This window comes from Mastigoproctus giganteus, chromosome 10 (genome assembly GCF_048544385.1).
Source record: "Mastigoproctus giganteus isolate SK-2022 chromosome 10, ASM4854438v1, whole genome shotgun sequence".
NCBI lineage: Eukaryota > Metazoa > Arthropoda > Arachnida > Uropygi > Thelyphonidae > Mastigoproctus > Mastigoproctus giganteus.
In genome coordinates, this window is record NC_143584.1 from 105,069,395 (window position 1) to 105,087,112 (window position 17,718).

The 17,718-nt window shown below is 35.0% G+C and overlaps 1 protein-coding gene across 5 annotated transcripts in view; it reads right to left on the bottom strand.

Annotated features, from left to right (window-relative positions):
* Positions 1–17,718, bottom strand: part of LOC150079201 (uncharacterized) — a 369,083-nt gene that overhangs the window by 29,127 nt on the left and 322,238 nt on the right. For all 5 annotated transcript variants that reach the window (XM_090384113.1, XM_090384114.1, XM_090384109.1 and 2 more), the window contains one exon: positions 14,326–14,668. In XM_090384113.1, coding sequence (XP_090240239.1) covers positions 14,326–14,668 — 343 coding nt within the window. The remainder of the gene's footprint in view (positions 1–14,325; positions 14,669–17,718) is intronic.

The following is a 17,718-nucleotide window of genomic DNA, read 5'->3' on the forward strand; positions in this document are numbered from 1 at the left end:
TTTCTTCCAGCAATTAACCACCCGCTGGGTAAAGGCAAATTTCCACACATCTATTCTACATTTGTCCTTTCTTAATTTGAATTTATGCCCCCTTAGGTTCGTAATCTGAACAAGTGGAAGGATCCCATCAGAATTCAGCGTGCTGAACCCATTCAAGGCCTTATACACCTCAATCAGATCACCGCGCAGGTGCCTAGTCTCCAGCCACTGCAATTTGCAGAACTTAAGCCTCTCTTGATAAGAGGATCCCTTCATCCCCCTCACCAATCTTGTTGCCCTTCTCTGTACACACTCAAGTAAATCTACATCCTTCCTAAAATGAGGCCTCCAGACCTGTACGCACTACTCAAGGCATGGCCTAACCATTGCCTTATACAGAGGGACAATCACCTCCTTCTCCCTGCTAGCAAAATTCCTATATATCATTGACAAAACCCCATGACCTGCCCTGGCAGCCTGTCTGCATTGCTCAGAAAACTTCATATCAGACTGCACAATTACTCCCAGGTCTTTTTCATTTTCTACCACCTTAAGTGTAGTACCACACAGTTGGTACGTTTCTCTGGGGTTACTTCTACCCCCCCCCCCCTGGTGCCTCCGTAGCCAGGTGGGAAGGAGCAGCAGTGCATAGTACACGCTTCTTGATTAAACCGGGGTTCGAGCCCGTCACCACCAAATACGAAGGATGCGGAAAGGTCAGGGAATGACCACCGCATATCCCGGAGCAATATGGCCTTAGTTGCTAATGCTCCTTAAAAAAATCAAACAACAACAAACATACTTCTACCCATATGCAGTACTTTGCATTTGTCAAGGTTATACTTCAGTTGCCACTTCTTAGCCCATCTGCCCAAATTATCTAGATCCTGTTGCAGTAGCACACTGCCATTACTGTCATTAACAACCCTGACAACCGTTGTATCATCTGCAAACTTCGACATTAAGCCTGATATACCTTCATCAATATCATTGATAAATATACAAAACAACAGTGGACCCAACACCGAACCATGTGGAACTCCACTAATAACATTAGTCCACGAAGAGCAGCACCCATTGATTACCACCCTCTGTCTTCTCCCACTTAACCATCCTTTTATCCATTGTAGCAACTTACCCTTAATACCATTCTGCTCCAATTTGTACAATAGTCTTCCATGCGCAACAGTGTCAAAAGCTTTCCTGAAATCCAAATATATGATATCAAAGTTATTTTTTGCATCCAGTTCCTTTGTAACCACATCATAATATCCTATCAAATTTGTCAGACAAGACTTTCCCTTAACAAACCCATGCTGTGTCTGAATTATTGCTGCATTCTTGTCTAGATGATCCTGCAATGCATCTTTAACCAGTGACTCCATTATTTTACCCGGAACAGAAGTTAAACTAACTAACTGGTCTGTAATTACTCGTGTCACCCTTTGATCCCCCTTTGTGAATTGGGGATACATTTGCACATCTCCAGTCCGTGGGAACCTCCCCTGAGTCCAAGAATGCTCTCATAATTATGGCTAAGGGTTTGCTTAGTTGCTTTGCCGCCTCCTTTAATATAACTGGATAGATCCCATCCATCCCAGGTGCTTTTCTTATGTTTAACTTCAACAATTTCTCCTTCACTTTGCTCAGGTAATACTCCAGTTCATGTATTGTATTATTGGCTTGTTGATTTGTCTGATTAACTTGTTGTAGATCTTTAGATTTAATGAAGAACTTCAGGTCATCAGCATATGTAATAAAGTTATCATTATGGGATGCAAAAAATGGTTCCAGAGCTGCAGCAAATAAAAGTGAGGAGAGAACTCCTCCCTGTGGCACTCCCTACGAAATGGTGTAATGAGCAATAAAATCATCATGAGAGATCACGACGAGTCTTTTCTTCAGGATGTTATGAAAAATCTTCAGGATTCCCTTGTATTTTGATGTAATAAGATAGAATTTGTCCAGGGCCATTGTCGAGATATTGTCAAAAGTGCAGATATATCAAGGAAGATAACAACGAGCTGTTCCTTATTGTTAATAGCTTGCATTCGGAAAAGGGTCTCAAGGAGATTTTGATAGTTGATCTCCCAGATAAAACAGAGTGTAGATGCAGAGGATGATGCTTGAAGCAGTGTTGGATGAGGGCTGAGAGAAGCGTCTTCTCAAAAATCCTCAAGAGGGTGCAACTTATGGCTAAGGGTCTGTAGTCTGGCATTTTTAGATTTCTTTATTTTGGGAATGGGCCTAACTATGCAGCTGTTCCATATACAGGAGAGAGTACCTTTTTGAATGATTTCATTGAAGGTGTGATGCAACACCTCAATAATGTATGGGCTGCTGATTTTTGCCACAAAAAGAAGGAAGTTATCGAGACCAACAGTTGCTTTATTAGGCAGTTCATTTATGGCTTTCATGAGGTTTTCTTTGGTAACTGTGATGATTATTAGAGGTGTCTTTCTTAGTAAATTTAAGATGGTTTCTTCTTTTTCTGTGATTCGGTGAAGGAGATTAGTTATTCTTTTCTTTGGGTGCTAATTGGTTGGGAACAGGAAGTTGTCCAAATGTCTTCTTGGACTATTCACTAAAGACCTCGGCAGGCACGAGTTCCTTTTTTCTCTTATCACCAACAATTCTTTTTCCTTGTTTGAGCTTTGAAAATATAGCTGTGTAATGTGCTTGTCTTTTCAGTTTTATGAAGTAAACATTCTCGTTTTTGTACTGACAATTCTTCTGACACAATCTCAATTATCAGTTGTGTGAACTACTGTCCATCTCATTTGTTCTAATTATGCACTCTACAATTCCTTTTCCTTTAAAGGTCATGATTATGCATATGTTTGCTCTGATATTTCCTATCAGAGCCTTTTCTTTTTGGCTCAAAATTTCCTTAACACAATCTGATTTTGTTAAAATTAGATTACTAAAATCTCTGAAATTCACAAATGACAGAACTTTCAGACTTGCTTTCTGTAAAAGACAGTTTCTCCAAGCTCAATGTTCAGTGTTATTGGGTTAAACAAAGCTAACTCATTAATGTACAAAGTCAAAATAAAAATGAAAATTTTGGATATTTTTCTATAAAAACTGAATAGCTGAGCTATTCAATGAATTTAATACATTGAACTATTCATATAATCTATATACTAATATGGAAACCATTTTCTTGAGCCAGCCATTGTGAATGATAGACCTAACCGATTGGGCTGAAAGTGGTCTCAAATTGAAGATATTTCTTCTGAGGTGCGCAGAAAAATGGGAAAATATAAAAATTCCAAATAGTTTTATTTTACGGAAAAGACCAGTTTTGTCTACTAGTGCTGTCTACCTTAGCCCCACTATGCTACTCTGACTGGTCGTGTTGAACGTATCTTGTGGCAAAGAAGAAACATGCATTTTCGTGCTCCTGCAAATGCATCCAGGATTGGTCTGAAATGTGCATTTAAGGATCTGAAATATTTAATACGTCACAGTATCAGCTTACTTAGTGAAAGGTGTGTTCCTTGTCAAGCCTTACATGTTAAGTGTGAAAAAGTCGAGGATCATTTTATTTTACTATGGAATATGGCAATTTCAGGAGGACTGATCAATGTTATGAGACTTATAGTCAAAGTTATGCATCAGAATTGTTTGGATCTAGAAATAAAAACAGGAGAAGCTAAAGGAAAATGGGTACTCTTACTGCGTGTAGATTTGACTCCATCTGATTTGACTTTGCCATTCTCATTTAAGAGATGGCAGTTTCCTATTTGGCTGGCTTTTATGATGACTATAAATAAAAGCCAGGGGCAAACGTTTGATAGAGTCGGAATTTCGCTTACTAACCCTATATTTAGTCATGGCCTATGTAAACATCTGATCTCAATCTGCCATTAGCTCAAATGTTCTGTTATTTGGGCTGCCGTTATTTCAACAGTCTACTATATTCTATGTAGCGATGTCTTGGGTCAGATCATTCTAGCATGTTAAGATAAGATTACCAGAAGGGCACAAGAATACAAAAAATGTCATTTTCAAAGAAGTATTATAGAGACTGTACTACACTTTGTACGTGTGAAATTGTTATACAATGTGCACATTTTGAATAATCAGAAAGATGGTGAAACCAAAGAAAATTTATAAGTTTCCCTAGATGCAAGAAATGAGAAAGGATTTGATGTGTACTGGCTTACCTGCTCACAACAAAACACTGACTACATTTCTTTAGGACAGCAAGAGGAAAACCCTACTACCAATTCCAAAATTTTCGCGATGGGTACTGCTAGTTTTAAATTATATGAATATATAATGTTTTCAATATTTTAAATTATAATATATATTATTAAATATATATTAAAATTTTATACATTTTACAGTAGACTTTCAGAATAATGGCACCTTCGGGGGATTCAAGGTGCTGTTATTTTCATTTTTCCATCATCTAGAAAAGTTTTATTTTTAATGTATTTAATGCAGAAATAATGAGACCAAATAAGAAATAGAGAGATTATGAATACAATTTAATTAACTGCACATAAAAAAACAAACATGTTGATGATCCAATGTTATATTCTGCCATTAATACACTTCTGCTTAGGCCCCGTTCTATTTTCTTTATTATATCAAGTTTAGTCTTCGCGGGTAGCACAGTGGTGTCGTCACTGTCTTTCCCACACCGAGTGGAAAAGGCTAGGGTTCAAATTCCATCGACGCCATGAGGAACTTTTATGGGCTTTTACCACCCATGGCCGAGTTAGTCGGTCTCAGGCGTAGATAGCAAGGTTTTCCCCCCAGAGACTGGGGTTTTTCGTCCTGCAAAACAGGCAAAGAGAACATAGAACAGACACAATACACAAATATGAATTAACTTTCTGGGTAATCCTAATGCAGAAATAATAGTTTGGATTATATCAAGTTTGTCACTAAGCTTTAAATGTTGTACTTCTTTTCTTCTCTGTATGAGGTTTATTAACTTTAGGAGCCATAATGAGAGGTTTCTAATTTAAAATAAATGTAAAACAGCAGTATAATTCATAATATCAGTACAAAATTCACTTTAGAAATGGAGAATGTAAACAAATACAGTAATCACGTGACTTGCCGTTCGCTTTTTTTGGTACTGCAAGACATCTGCACTGTATGTAAACATCCAATCTCAATGTGCCATTAGATCGAATGTTTTGTTATTTGGGCTGCCCGTATTTCAACAGTCTACTATGTTGTTGTTATAGTGTGTACTTTTTACAGTCGACTTAACACATACAGTGGACCCCCGCTTTACAATATTAATCCGTTTTTTTTAGGTGAGTTTTCTTCAGATCATCATATTGGCTAATCTTTCTCTCTCTCTCTCTCTCTCTCTTTCTCTTTTATAATATTTAGCTTAACTGAATTCTGCATTGGATATTATCTTCAATAAAATTAGTTAGTCTTTCCATTTCAATCCTAATAGTCGGCCTAGCTCTAGTTGCTTGCAGTTGAACAGCTATCTTTCCCACTGCTAAAATTAATTCATTTTTTTATAATTGTTCTTACAGTTAAACTTGCAAGTCCTAAATTATGGCACACATCTGCTTGTCGTTGACCGGAATCGATTCGCTTCAAAACGTCTAATTTAATTTTCAAATTCAGTCTTTTTCTTACATTTATAGTCTTCGTACTGCGCCCAGACGTTGTTGCTTTTTCATTCTTATCGACCATTATTAACTCTTCGAAAATGTAACTGCGTTGGTTGCATTAATTATGATACAATGTTCAAGTAAACTGTCCGTTACGCACGATGTGTAATACTATACTAAGTAATGACTAGACTTCGAATAAATGCATATAACGCAAATATTACAAGCAACATACTTGATCATTTTTTAAAATGTTTATCTCGGAACTACGTAACAAGTCATTGAACTGCAATTAATTTAGAGTGTGCGAGAAAATTTAGCATTAGCATTAGTAGAGGCATATGATGCAAGAAAGCAAGCTTATGCAGCATCAGCCAAAAAAAAAAAAAAAAAATGCTTCCACTTCACCCCTCCGTTCGTTCGAAATACCTGTCCAGCTGAGCCTTAAATTTATTTAGGCTATCAACTTCCACAACAAGGGATGGAAGTCTGTTCCACCAACCAACTACCTGCTGGCTAAAGGCAAATTTCTGCACATCTATCCTACATCTGTCTGAATTTATGCCCTCTCAGGTGATTATTCTGAGCAAGAGGCAGTATCCCATCAGCATTGAGCATGCTCAAACCATTCAAGGCTTTGTACACCTCTATCAGATCACCTCGCTGGTGCCTAGTCTCCAGACACTGTAATTTGCAAAACTTAAGCCTTTCTTCGTAATTTCACTGAGCATGGAAAAATTTTTCAAGTCGGCATGGGAAATGTTTTAATGCTGTTTTGGTATTCATTTTCAAGCTATCGACTCCATCAAATGAAACGATTTCGTTAAATATGCCAAAGATGCAATCTGTAAAAGAGTATTATAGTGATCTGTGACAGTGTTATAGTCAGATACGGGTTATAATATAAGAACAGTGTTATAGCGAATCAGCGTAAAGCGAACTGCATTATAACGGGAGCCTGCTATACTGGCAAAATCTGATTATATGCACATTCCGTTTTTGATTAATTAAATTTGATTAAGAACAAAATTGGATTATGGGTATTAATACCTGCTGAATTATGGGGCAGTAATTTTTTTTAACCACTAAATTAACAATAATTAAAAAGAAAATTTAATTATAAAGCATCAATATATACTTAAAAATATCTAATCAGATAGTATGAATCAGAGCTGTGCTACTCAATATGTTCTACGTTGATAATAATATTAGTAAAATAATAAGAGGAGTATACCTCAATATAGTGCGTAGAACCCTTCCGTATGATACCCTCCAGAAATTAAAACGGAAAAAACGAAAAAATCGGCAAACTTACCGGTACATTAGAGTAAAAAATAAATAATTAAATAATCAATTTAACACAATACAAATCAATTAAAAATCAAATTAACGCAATTAAAAGAATCAAACGAAAATATTCAAAACGATTTTCTTTCCTTTTTTTTTTTTTTTTGAAGCTGACAACGCTTTTCGACCGAATGTCGTGATCACAGGAATGAAAATTACCGAATCGGGTTAAACCTGTTACTTAAATAGAGATTATTTGTCTTCGCGCATGCGCGTAAAGGTCCACGAATCGGAGATCAAACATGGCCGCCGAACATTAACAGAATTCTCGTGTAATTTAATTTCAACGGTTTCTGCAATTAATAGTCGCGTATAATTACGTTGAACGTTAAGTATTTTGGCTTCGTTAAATAAAAAAGTATGTTTTTCGTTAATGGCATGAAAGGCTAATTCTGACGCTGCTGAACGAGAAGCACGAACTGAGGCTTCATGTTGATTTACACGAATATTAAGAGAAAATCGAGTCGAACCCTGATAAGACGAGTCGCAATCACCACAAGAAATGTTGTATACCAGATCATTAATTTGTGTTGCGAACGCTGAAAGAACCGAGCGATTGTTCAATATAGTGTGTAACTTCCGTATTGGCCTAGCTACAATTTTAAATTCGGTATCTTTAAAGAATCTGTTAAGCTGTTTGTGCCACTGTTCGACATATGGGACAGAAATAAAGTATTTTTTGATATTACTATTGTTGATTGATGTAGTATTTTGTATCCTATCCTTAGTTTGTACCCTAATTCGGTTTATTGTGGTAATGGAATAACTCATGTTTAAGAATCTGCTAGTTAATATTTGTATTTCTGAGTCCAAAGCAGATTCCGTCGTTGAATATTTATAGGCATTAAGAAATTGATTAAAGATAATCGATCTTTTGTAGGTGAACGGGTGATAGCTATTATAATGTAGAAGCATACCGGTGTTTGTAGGTTTTCGATAGATGCTAAATTGTATTCTATTCGAGTCCCGGGTAAGCGTGAAATTTAGAAAGTTTAATGACTTAGTATCCGTATCCTCCCTTTCCAATGTAAATTTGAGTCTAGAATGAATATTATTAAACGAATGTAAAATGTCTTGGATAGTATTACTATCGGTAATAACTAGAACATCATCTAAATATCTCCCATAGTATGTGATACGGGTTCGAAAAGGTGTCAAATGTATCTGCTCAATCGTTGAGAGATAGATCTCTGACATTAAGCCACTCAGGCTCAAACCCATTGGTAATCCAAAAATTTGTTTGTATACCTTGTCTCGAAAGGTGATGTAGTTGGCCTCAACTAACAGTTTAATTAAGTGAAAAATTTCCTTAATAGGTAGTTTCGTATAATTAATCGGTGTCGAGTTTTTATTTAACATATCCCAAATAATATCTAGTGTGTATTCAACGTTTACATTCGTATATAATGAGGTAACATCTAGCGAGAATAAATTGTCATTGTCACCGAGTCTACAGTCTTTCAGCGTATTAAATAATGTATCGTAGTTCTTAATCCCAAATTGTTACCTGTCTAAAGGGTTTTATAATGTTATACTGTTTTATAAGGAAGGAAAATCGTTTTGAATATTTTCGTTTGATTCTTTTAATTGCGTTAATTTGATTTTTAATTGTTTTAACTGATTTGTATTGTGTTAAATTGATTATTTAATTATTTATTTTTTACTCTAATGTACCGGTAAGTTTGCCGATTTTTTCGTTTTTTCCGTTTTAATTTCTGGAGGGTATCATACGGAAGGGTTCTACGCACTATATTGAGGTATACTCCTCTTATTATTTTACTAATACTTAAAAATATCATAATTTTGCATTTCTTAATAGCAATAAATAAATATAGAGTTTTTTATTAGATAATCTAATCATATATTTCATTAATTATTATCTCCAAAAAGTCTTAAAAAAAACATTTTTTTTATAAATTTTTCGAAAATATATATCATTTCAATCAGAATGTCAAAATTTTAAAATAAAATAAAATTTAATTAATCCAAAAACAGAATGTGCGTATAATTGGATTTTGCCAGACTTGACACTTCAACGCAGCACTTTGGTTGAATCATCACTTAAATCACAATAGTGTATATTACAACAATACAAAACACACTTAAGTAAAAAATCGGATAAATCATCAGTTCTGATCAATCATCACTTAGCTTAATAATGGCAATAGTGTAATTACTACAGAATATGGTTATGCCATACTGTTCCATTTTGTATACAGTAGTCTTCCATGCACAACAGTGTCAAAAGCTTTCCTGAAATCCATGTCTATGATATCAAAATTATTTTTTGCATTCAGTTGCTTTGTATCCACATCACAGTATATCCAATCAAATTTGTCAGACAAGACTTTCCCTTAATAAACCCATGCTGTGTCCGAATTATTACTGCAGTCTTGTCTACGTGATCCTGCAATGCATCTTTCACCAGTGACTCCATTATTTTCCGCGGAATGGAAGTTAAACTAACTGGTCTGTAATTACTTGTGTCACCCTTAGATCCCCCTTTGCGAATTGGAGATACATTTTTACATATCCAATCCGTGGGGACTTCCTCTAAGTCCAAGGATGCTCTCATAATTATGGCTAATGGTTCGCTTACTTCCTTTGCACCTCCTTTAATATAATTGGATAGATCCCATTCACCCTACAACATGTACAACAATATTAGCTTTTGTGCCCATAATCGTTCTTTTAATATTACCAACTTTTATTCCTGGCAGACATGCTGGGTCATACTCCACTTACTCTTATTGCACGAAATACTCGGTCAGAAAAGACAATAATGACACACTTATTATTATGTCACTGCAGGATTTGTTCACTATTTATAGCAAATTTACAAATGACATTTTTCAGTTCTATTTTCACTGTACTGCCAACTCAAAAAAAAAAAAAAAACCGTTTTCAAATGAATCAATAAATCTGCATATATGGAAAAAAAAAAAAAATTTGTCAAATAATGCAGTATGTGCATTATTTGACACTTTCCATATAGCTCAGCAAGTCAATGAAAACTCCCAAACCTAAATTCAATTTAAATATCAATGCAATAATTTCCATCTCTTCCATCATGCAGTTTGATTTGAGGTTTTGTTGGGCATGCAGTGAAGATCGAATCTTCCTTAGATTTTGAGGGTAAAATAGTGTTCACAGACTGGCCACTAGACATCTACTATACCAAACCTATTGGTAACTTTCTAGGAGGAATCCAGATCAGCTGGCGTACATCTTGCTCCCTCTACTCTGCCAGATAGCAACTGGAGGAAGTCCAAGTAGAGTGGTAAAAACTCCCTCATTCATTTCACAAATATACATGTTCTCAGTTCCAATCTCAATGATGTCCATATCTACTTGCAATCTGGCAAGCAACTAAACAACTTCTTTTAAACTATGCACTCTGTAAGAGGGCAGTCAGGTTAATTAATGACCTGTCTCTTTCAAAGTCTTTCCACTCATTGTCTCAATGTTCTGTTTCTGCTGTATGCTTTTTCTATAGGTACTTCCAAAGGCACTGTTTCCTTAATTGGTTTCTGTAATTCTCACTATCTCTTACAAATCAGTCCAAACACACGCCAAAACTAGTCTGCATCAATTTACTGTCCAACTTCAAATTCACAGGACCAACTTTTCCTTTTCCTCATTTATCTCTTCAACTTCAGCTTTCTGAACAACCTCCCTGTGCATGTATTTCCTGAAATTACAATCTAGAAAAATTTAAGTCTAATATGAACAAGTATCTTCTTCTGTCTTCTCAACCTTCAACCCCCACATGGTACCAAGTACTATAGGTTCTAATACCTTTTTGCAAGTGGAGTTAAAAAAAAAAAAGAGGGAGAGAGAGAGAAAAAAAAAATTGCACTGCAAAATGCCGAAAATTTATAACCAAATGTGATTGGTTAACACAATCCCCTCAAAATAATGTTTCATTTAGTGATATCTATAATATTTTACGACTATTTCTCAGCAAACAGATGAGTTGCGAGTGTTCCCTATTGCTAGGAGGAGCAATTTATATTCTCTATTAATGGGGCTGACTTTACAAGTCTCATAATATATATATATATATAATGTTTTTGACCCACATCCTAAAAATAGGACTGATTTATTTCCACTTATTATGAGATACCTGTAATTATTTTTCTGTAATTTACAAAATAATTTTATTGTATGCATCAATATGCTGAATTGATACCCATTAAAATAAAATAAAAAATGTAATAAGTTCCATAAACAGTCACTGTTCTCTTTAAAAAAAATACTCTTTAAAAAAAATACTGACTAGATCTCACAAGAATGAATTATGCACTTCTTAAAATTTCCCAACTGATTATAAAATTTAACATATAAATTTTTTTCATTGCAAATATTTGATAGATATAAAAACCACACATAGAAAGTACAGACTGAAACAGATTAAACATAACAATTTAAGAACAAAAATAATAATTGTCCTATAAATATAATAGTGAACATTAATGGGTTAATGTTAATTATATTTAACCCCGGGGGCTCACATCTGGTGAGTATGGGCTTGGCACACCCAGGGTCCTGAGCTGGATATCATCATTTTTCTCTTTCTTGGTGATTCCCTTCTACTTTTGACTCTCTCTCTCTCTCTCTCTCTCTCTCTCTCTCTCTCTCTCTCTCTCTCTCTCTCTCTGTCTCTGTCTCAGGGTTACTCGGGAACTTTTTTTTTTTTTTTTTTTTCCTGGTGCAGCATAAGCCTCAGGCTTCCTTGCATCATATGGATAATAATAATAATAATTCTCTAGGTACTTCAGAGTACAATTTGGTGTTGATCTGTTCTTCAATGGAGAATCTGTCCCATGGTCATTGTCAACAATGGCCATGGGACAGATTTTCTATTGAACTTGTTTGGCATCAGGAGAATGCAAAATGGGATGAGCTGCATGATTTCTCTCTCTTATCCTTGGTTGGACTAACTACTGTTTTAAATCTTATACTAATTTTTGTCAAGATTGTGTCACTAAAATTATTCTTGTAGGGAGGAAATTCATTATTCCTCATTCTACACTAAATTCTTGTCCTTCATCTAAATGATGGTTTCTGAAAAATGGGCTAAGCCCATTCAAGATAAGGATACAGCATATTGCAATTTGCTTATATTAAAATTTCAAGTTTCACATTCTGTCTACACTCAAGCTCACACATGTGGAACTTAATTAAGTAATTAATAAATCCAAATTCATTTTAGAAAAGGCTAACAATAGGAAACTTGCTTCTTGTTGAAATGAGAGTTGAGCCTTTTATTGGCCACAACTTCCATCCATCCATGTTATATCCAGGTGATTCTGTTGCATTATCATTAAAGTTAAAGTCAAGTGATTACCATCTTAATTTTCCAGAACCTCTTGTTGGTGACTATGGTAAATCTCCTCCTACCATACTGAACACAGTCCATTTAATGTCTCCCTTTATCTACACCTCTTTTGCAGAAAGAAATTAGAAGAATCCTGGGCAATTACATATTACCAGAAAGTCTCCAGGAACTGATGGCATTTCTCTAATTGTTCTTAAAACTGATTCTGTTGAGTAAACTCCTTTTTTTTTTTTTTATCACCTTTTTACATCCTTTTATACTGGTGGCATTTCTGATTCTGTTTGGATCTGCTTATATCTTGCTAATTCCTAAAAAAGGGCAACAAGTTACTCTTTTCTGGTTATTGTCCCACTGCACTCACCTCATAAATTCCAAAGAATGGAGAAATCCATAAACTCTTCCACTATCTTTAATCTTCCATCCAATTAATGATCTCCAGTTTGATTTCACTAATGTCGATCCAGAAGTGGTATCTTGGGTATGCCAATCATCTTTGACATAAATTTGATGTAAATGTTTGGGGAAACATTTACATCAACATTTACATCAAAACAGTTGCTCTTGATATCTGTAAGTCTTTCAATTATGTTTGTAATAATGCAAGCTTCTATCTTATACACCCTTCCTTCTGTCTTTTGCATTGTGTAGTCCCTCCCCTCCAAAAAAATCATACCTATAGACACAGGTAAGATTCAGGCTCATAAAATTTTATTACGATTTTTTTCTCTTTTTATTTTTAGCTGCTAGGATATACAATGAACCTGCTACAGGGTCATGTCCTTCTTCCATATAATTGAAATCTTATCCATAGTTTTTCTGGGACAGCACACTACATTCCACTTTCCAATTTGACAAAGTAATCAGATAAAGGTAATCAGCTGTTAACCCTGCTCTGCACAAACAATAATAGCTTCTTGAATACCTACCACCTGTTCATAAACACTAATCTCCAGATAATCCTTCAAGTGGGGAGAATAAAAGAGACGATTTCAATTCTCCCAAAAACCCAGTTGTGTCTTACTTCTCACAAAAATGAGTTTGTACCACTCCTCTTCACATCTTTACTGAAGATAATACTAACTTGTAATCCTCAATGACATACATAAGCATATCAAAACTATGTTTTCTTTTTTTAATTGATACCTTTCTTCTCAACAGCAGGAAATATGAATCACTTATCCATACTCCAAACTAATTCTTCCTCATTAATCATAACTATTTCTGTTCTATGGAACAGAGGACCTTCCTTCACATTTATTTCTTGAAAATGACAATCTATAGAAATGCAAGTCCAACACCAAGTAACTTACTGTCTTTTTAATCTTCGATCTAAACAAGGCACTATAATGAATTCATGGAAAGCAGATAGCAATTTTAAACAAATGATGGTACATATATTATTATGTATTCCCTTCAGAATACAATTAGACTGTAGGAGTAACAGTACCAAGGGCAAAACATTGTACCTCAAAATGGAAATGAGTTATGCAGTAAGGCTGACTCAATTTGAATCCTCAGCATCTGCGATTTTTCTTGAGTGCTCACCATACTTTTGTTTGCATGCAGTTTCAGAGAATAGAGTATGGAGTACGATAGGATCCAATACCTGTTCTGTTTGAGAACACTATAAAAAAAGAAGGGGGGGAAAGAGATCCAAGAATAAAAACTACACATAACAAATTAACTATATAATATTGGTGTAAATACACCATAGTTTACCCATAAGTTTAACTACATAAGTAGTGTAAAGGCATCATTTGATTTTATCTCAAATTGTGGCTACCTTCACAAAGAGATACCAGGTATTGCACTACTTCGAATAAACAACGCTTCTCCAATAGCGAAGACTACTGTTATTTATTCTCAGTGGGCCTTTACACTACTTATGTAGTTAAAACTTATGGGTAAACTATGGTGTATTTACACCAACATTATATAGTTAAATTCAACCCATAACATTATGCCTTGACCATTTAGCCTTCAAAAATAACAAATTAACATAATAAATCTGAAACTTTTTAATTTTTAATAAAAAATACTTTCTTAGTACTTAGGGATTACCATCTTCGACATAATCTCTGTCTTCTTCTTGCTGATGTGCTCTGGCAGGCTGAGCATTCCTTTTATTCATCTGAGGACCCCGTTTGAAGTTTTCCACAATTCCTTTATGATTTCGGCCATCATATTTTTGAACAGGATCCATAATTGGGTGAAAGTTAACTTCACTGGATGGTTTTATAATCACACCTTGATCTTGTCCATTTCTGGATATCAAGATATTATTATGATTAGATTCTTGACTTTTATCAGGCTGATGTAATATTACATGGTTGTTTTTACTAAATTCTTCTTTAATGGGCATATCCACCTGATGTTTTATGTCACTTTCAACTTTTTCTTCATCCTTATGAGGAAAATAAGAGCCAATTATTTCACTATAACATTCCATATATATTATCCTACCAAAGGTCAAGGGACACCCCTCGAATTGCAGGAAATTTATAACTAAAAAATATGCAAATATTTTGGCATATAAAGGTAATCAGCTGCTAGCCCAGAATTCATTTCAAACATGTACACCAAATATTGGACAGACAGAAAGAGCTAACAATTTCAGAGGGGAATGCCAGTTGAGATCATGTGAAGGAAAATATCTGTGCATGCCACTGCTCTGGAATTAAACATTCCAAGTTGACAAATGGCAGAGAGTGCTGAAGATGTGGAAGTCCAGAAGTGACTGAACTGCCTAAGAAACAACTAACAAAGTAGTTATAAAACACTGTCTAATAAGAGCTGAAATGCACTCAGATGGCTGGTTACCTCATCTTGCCATAGTATTATCATAGCACTGAGAATCTGAGCTTGAAACTGTGTGCAGCCATATACACAAGCCTATATGTGTTTCTACATCTAGAGAACTGCACTATGAATTTTTGCTAAAGTGCTGCAGCCCACACACCTTCAATAACAAAATTTGGTCTATAAATTGGAGCAATGTTATATTAAGAGTCAAACTGCTACCATGGATAAAGGGATAGTTAAATGGCGGGTGGAGGAAGGGGGTAAATATAAATGGCCATTGTTCTTTATGGATTAATATTATAAGTGGGGGAACCCACATGGTCTAGTGTTATGCCATTTACTGTTTTTTTTTTAATATTTGGTAGTAAACAGAAGAACCAGTGTCACTAATATAAGTAACAGAAGGCAGGATCTTGTGAAGTTTGCTTTCGGGCAGTGTGCTCACTAGGATAAATTTTTAGAGTTTTGTAAAGTTCCAAGCGGAATTGTATAGCTATTTTTTAGCAACAGGGAAGGTATGAGTGATAGAGAACATTTTTTTTTTTGGTATAATACTGATGTAGGCACTTATTTGATGTTAAAATTTGCTGATGATAATACAAAGGTGGGCAGGGTGGTTAATGACAATAATTAGGGGATACTACTTCAAAAACTATATATACTAGCAGGTGGGTTGAAAAATGACAATTGAAGTTTTAACACTGATAAATGAAATGTATGGTATTTAGTATTAGTAGTGACAGACAATGCAAGTAACAAGCTTATATGTCATTTGAGCTTACTCAATCCATTCAAACCATAAAACACTTCGATCGGATCTCACAGGTAGTCTCCAGGCACTGAATTTACAGAACTGAAGCCTTTCTTGGTAAGAGTGCTCCTCCCTAATCTCATTGCTCTTCTCTGCACCTGGTTCCAACATAAACATATCTTTCCTAAAATGAGATTTTCATACTAGTATGCAGTACACAAGATGTAGCATAAGCATTACCTTATACAATTGGATAATCATCTCCTTATCTCTAATTGCAAAATTCTTGTTTATCATTGACAAAAACTCCATGGACAGTTTTGCCTGTCTGCATTGCTCAGAACTTTATATCTGACAATTATTCCAAGGTCTTTTTCATTCTCCATTATTATGAATGTGATACTACATAGTTAGTATTAATCTGGGATTATTGCTACCCATGTGTGTGTGTGTGTGCAGTATCTTACATCTGTCCATGTTAAACTTCAATTGTCATTTCTCAGCCAACATCTGCCTAATTTTTCAAGAACTTGTTGCAGGTAGCATACCCTGATTACTGTCATTAATCAGCCAGCCACCCTTCGCATAATTTGCAAACTTAAACATTATGCTTGATATACTTTTATCAATATTCGATATAAATAATAAATATTAAAAACTAAAATGGACTCATCACAGAACCATGGGAAACTCTCTACTAATGACATTAGTCCATGCAGAGCAGTACCCACTGATAACCACTTTCTGCCTTCTGTCACTAAACCTTCTCCTTATCCATAGCAATAACTTGCTTCTAATGCCACATTGTTCCAATTTGTACAGCAGTCTTATGTGCAACAGTATCAAAAGTTTTTCGGAAACTTAAGTATTTGTCAAAATTATATTTTCATCCATTTCCTTTGTTACTGCACCTTAGTATCCAATTTCAATTGGTCAGACAAGGTCGCCCTTTAACAAATCCATGCTGTGATTGCAGCATAATTGTATTTTTGTGTATATACTTCTGCTTTACTTCTTTAATCAGTAACTTCTTTTACTCCATTGTTTTCCCTGGAGCGGAAGTAAAACAGGTCTATAATTATTTATGTCACCCTTTGATCCTTCCTTATGAACTGGGGATAGATTCATACATCTCCAGTCCACCGGTGCCTTTCCTGAATCCAACTGTCATTTTGGTGTTTAGGAGCATTAGCAACTAAGGCCCTATTGCTCTGCCTGAATCCAAGGATACTCTTATAATCAAGTCTAAAGATTTGCTTACCTCTCTTGTTGCCCTTTTTACATTTAGCTTCAACAATTTCTCCTCTACTTTCTTCTCAGTTATCACAAAATCATTCAGCTCTCTCTCTGTTAGAATTTTATATACTTTTGGCATCCACATCCCTAAAAAATTTCTTGTGTGTGAATGCAGATGCAAGATACTTATTCAGTTTGTCACAACCTGAGCAGAATCATCAACATCATCATCAGTTAAACCATTCATATCTAGTGGACCAATGTGATTCATCCTCTTCCTTCTAGTGTTTAAATAAGTAAAGAAGTTTGGGGGTACAAAAAGATACTCTTACCAAGAAAGGATTGGTGTTAGTAAATTTCAGCATTTGGATACATAGGGAACCTAACTGAAGTATTTAAGGCTTTAAAAGCATTGAGTAAAAATGCTGATGGTGTTTTCTTTTCACTTTTTTCCTCCAGACATTATAAACTCGTAAACTGAAAAAAGGATGGGTGCAGAGCAGATGTACAGAAATTTACCTTCTGTGGTTAGCTTGAATAAATTAAAGAAAGCTTAGACAACTTATTATAAAGAATGGGAACATTATAAGTGAAAAAAAGATTTTTTTTTTTTTTTTTTTTTTGGCTGATGCTCTATGTATATACTTGCTTCTCTGCATCACTGT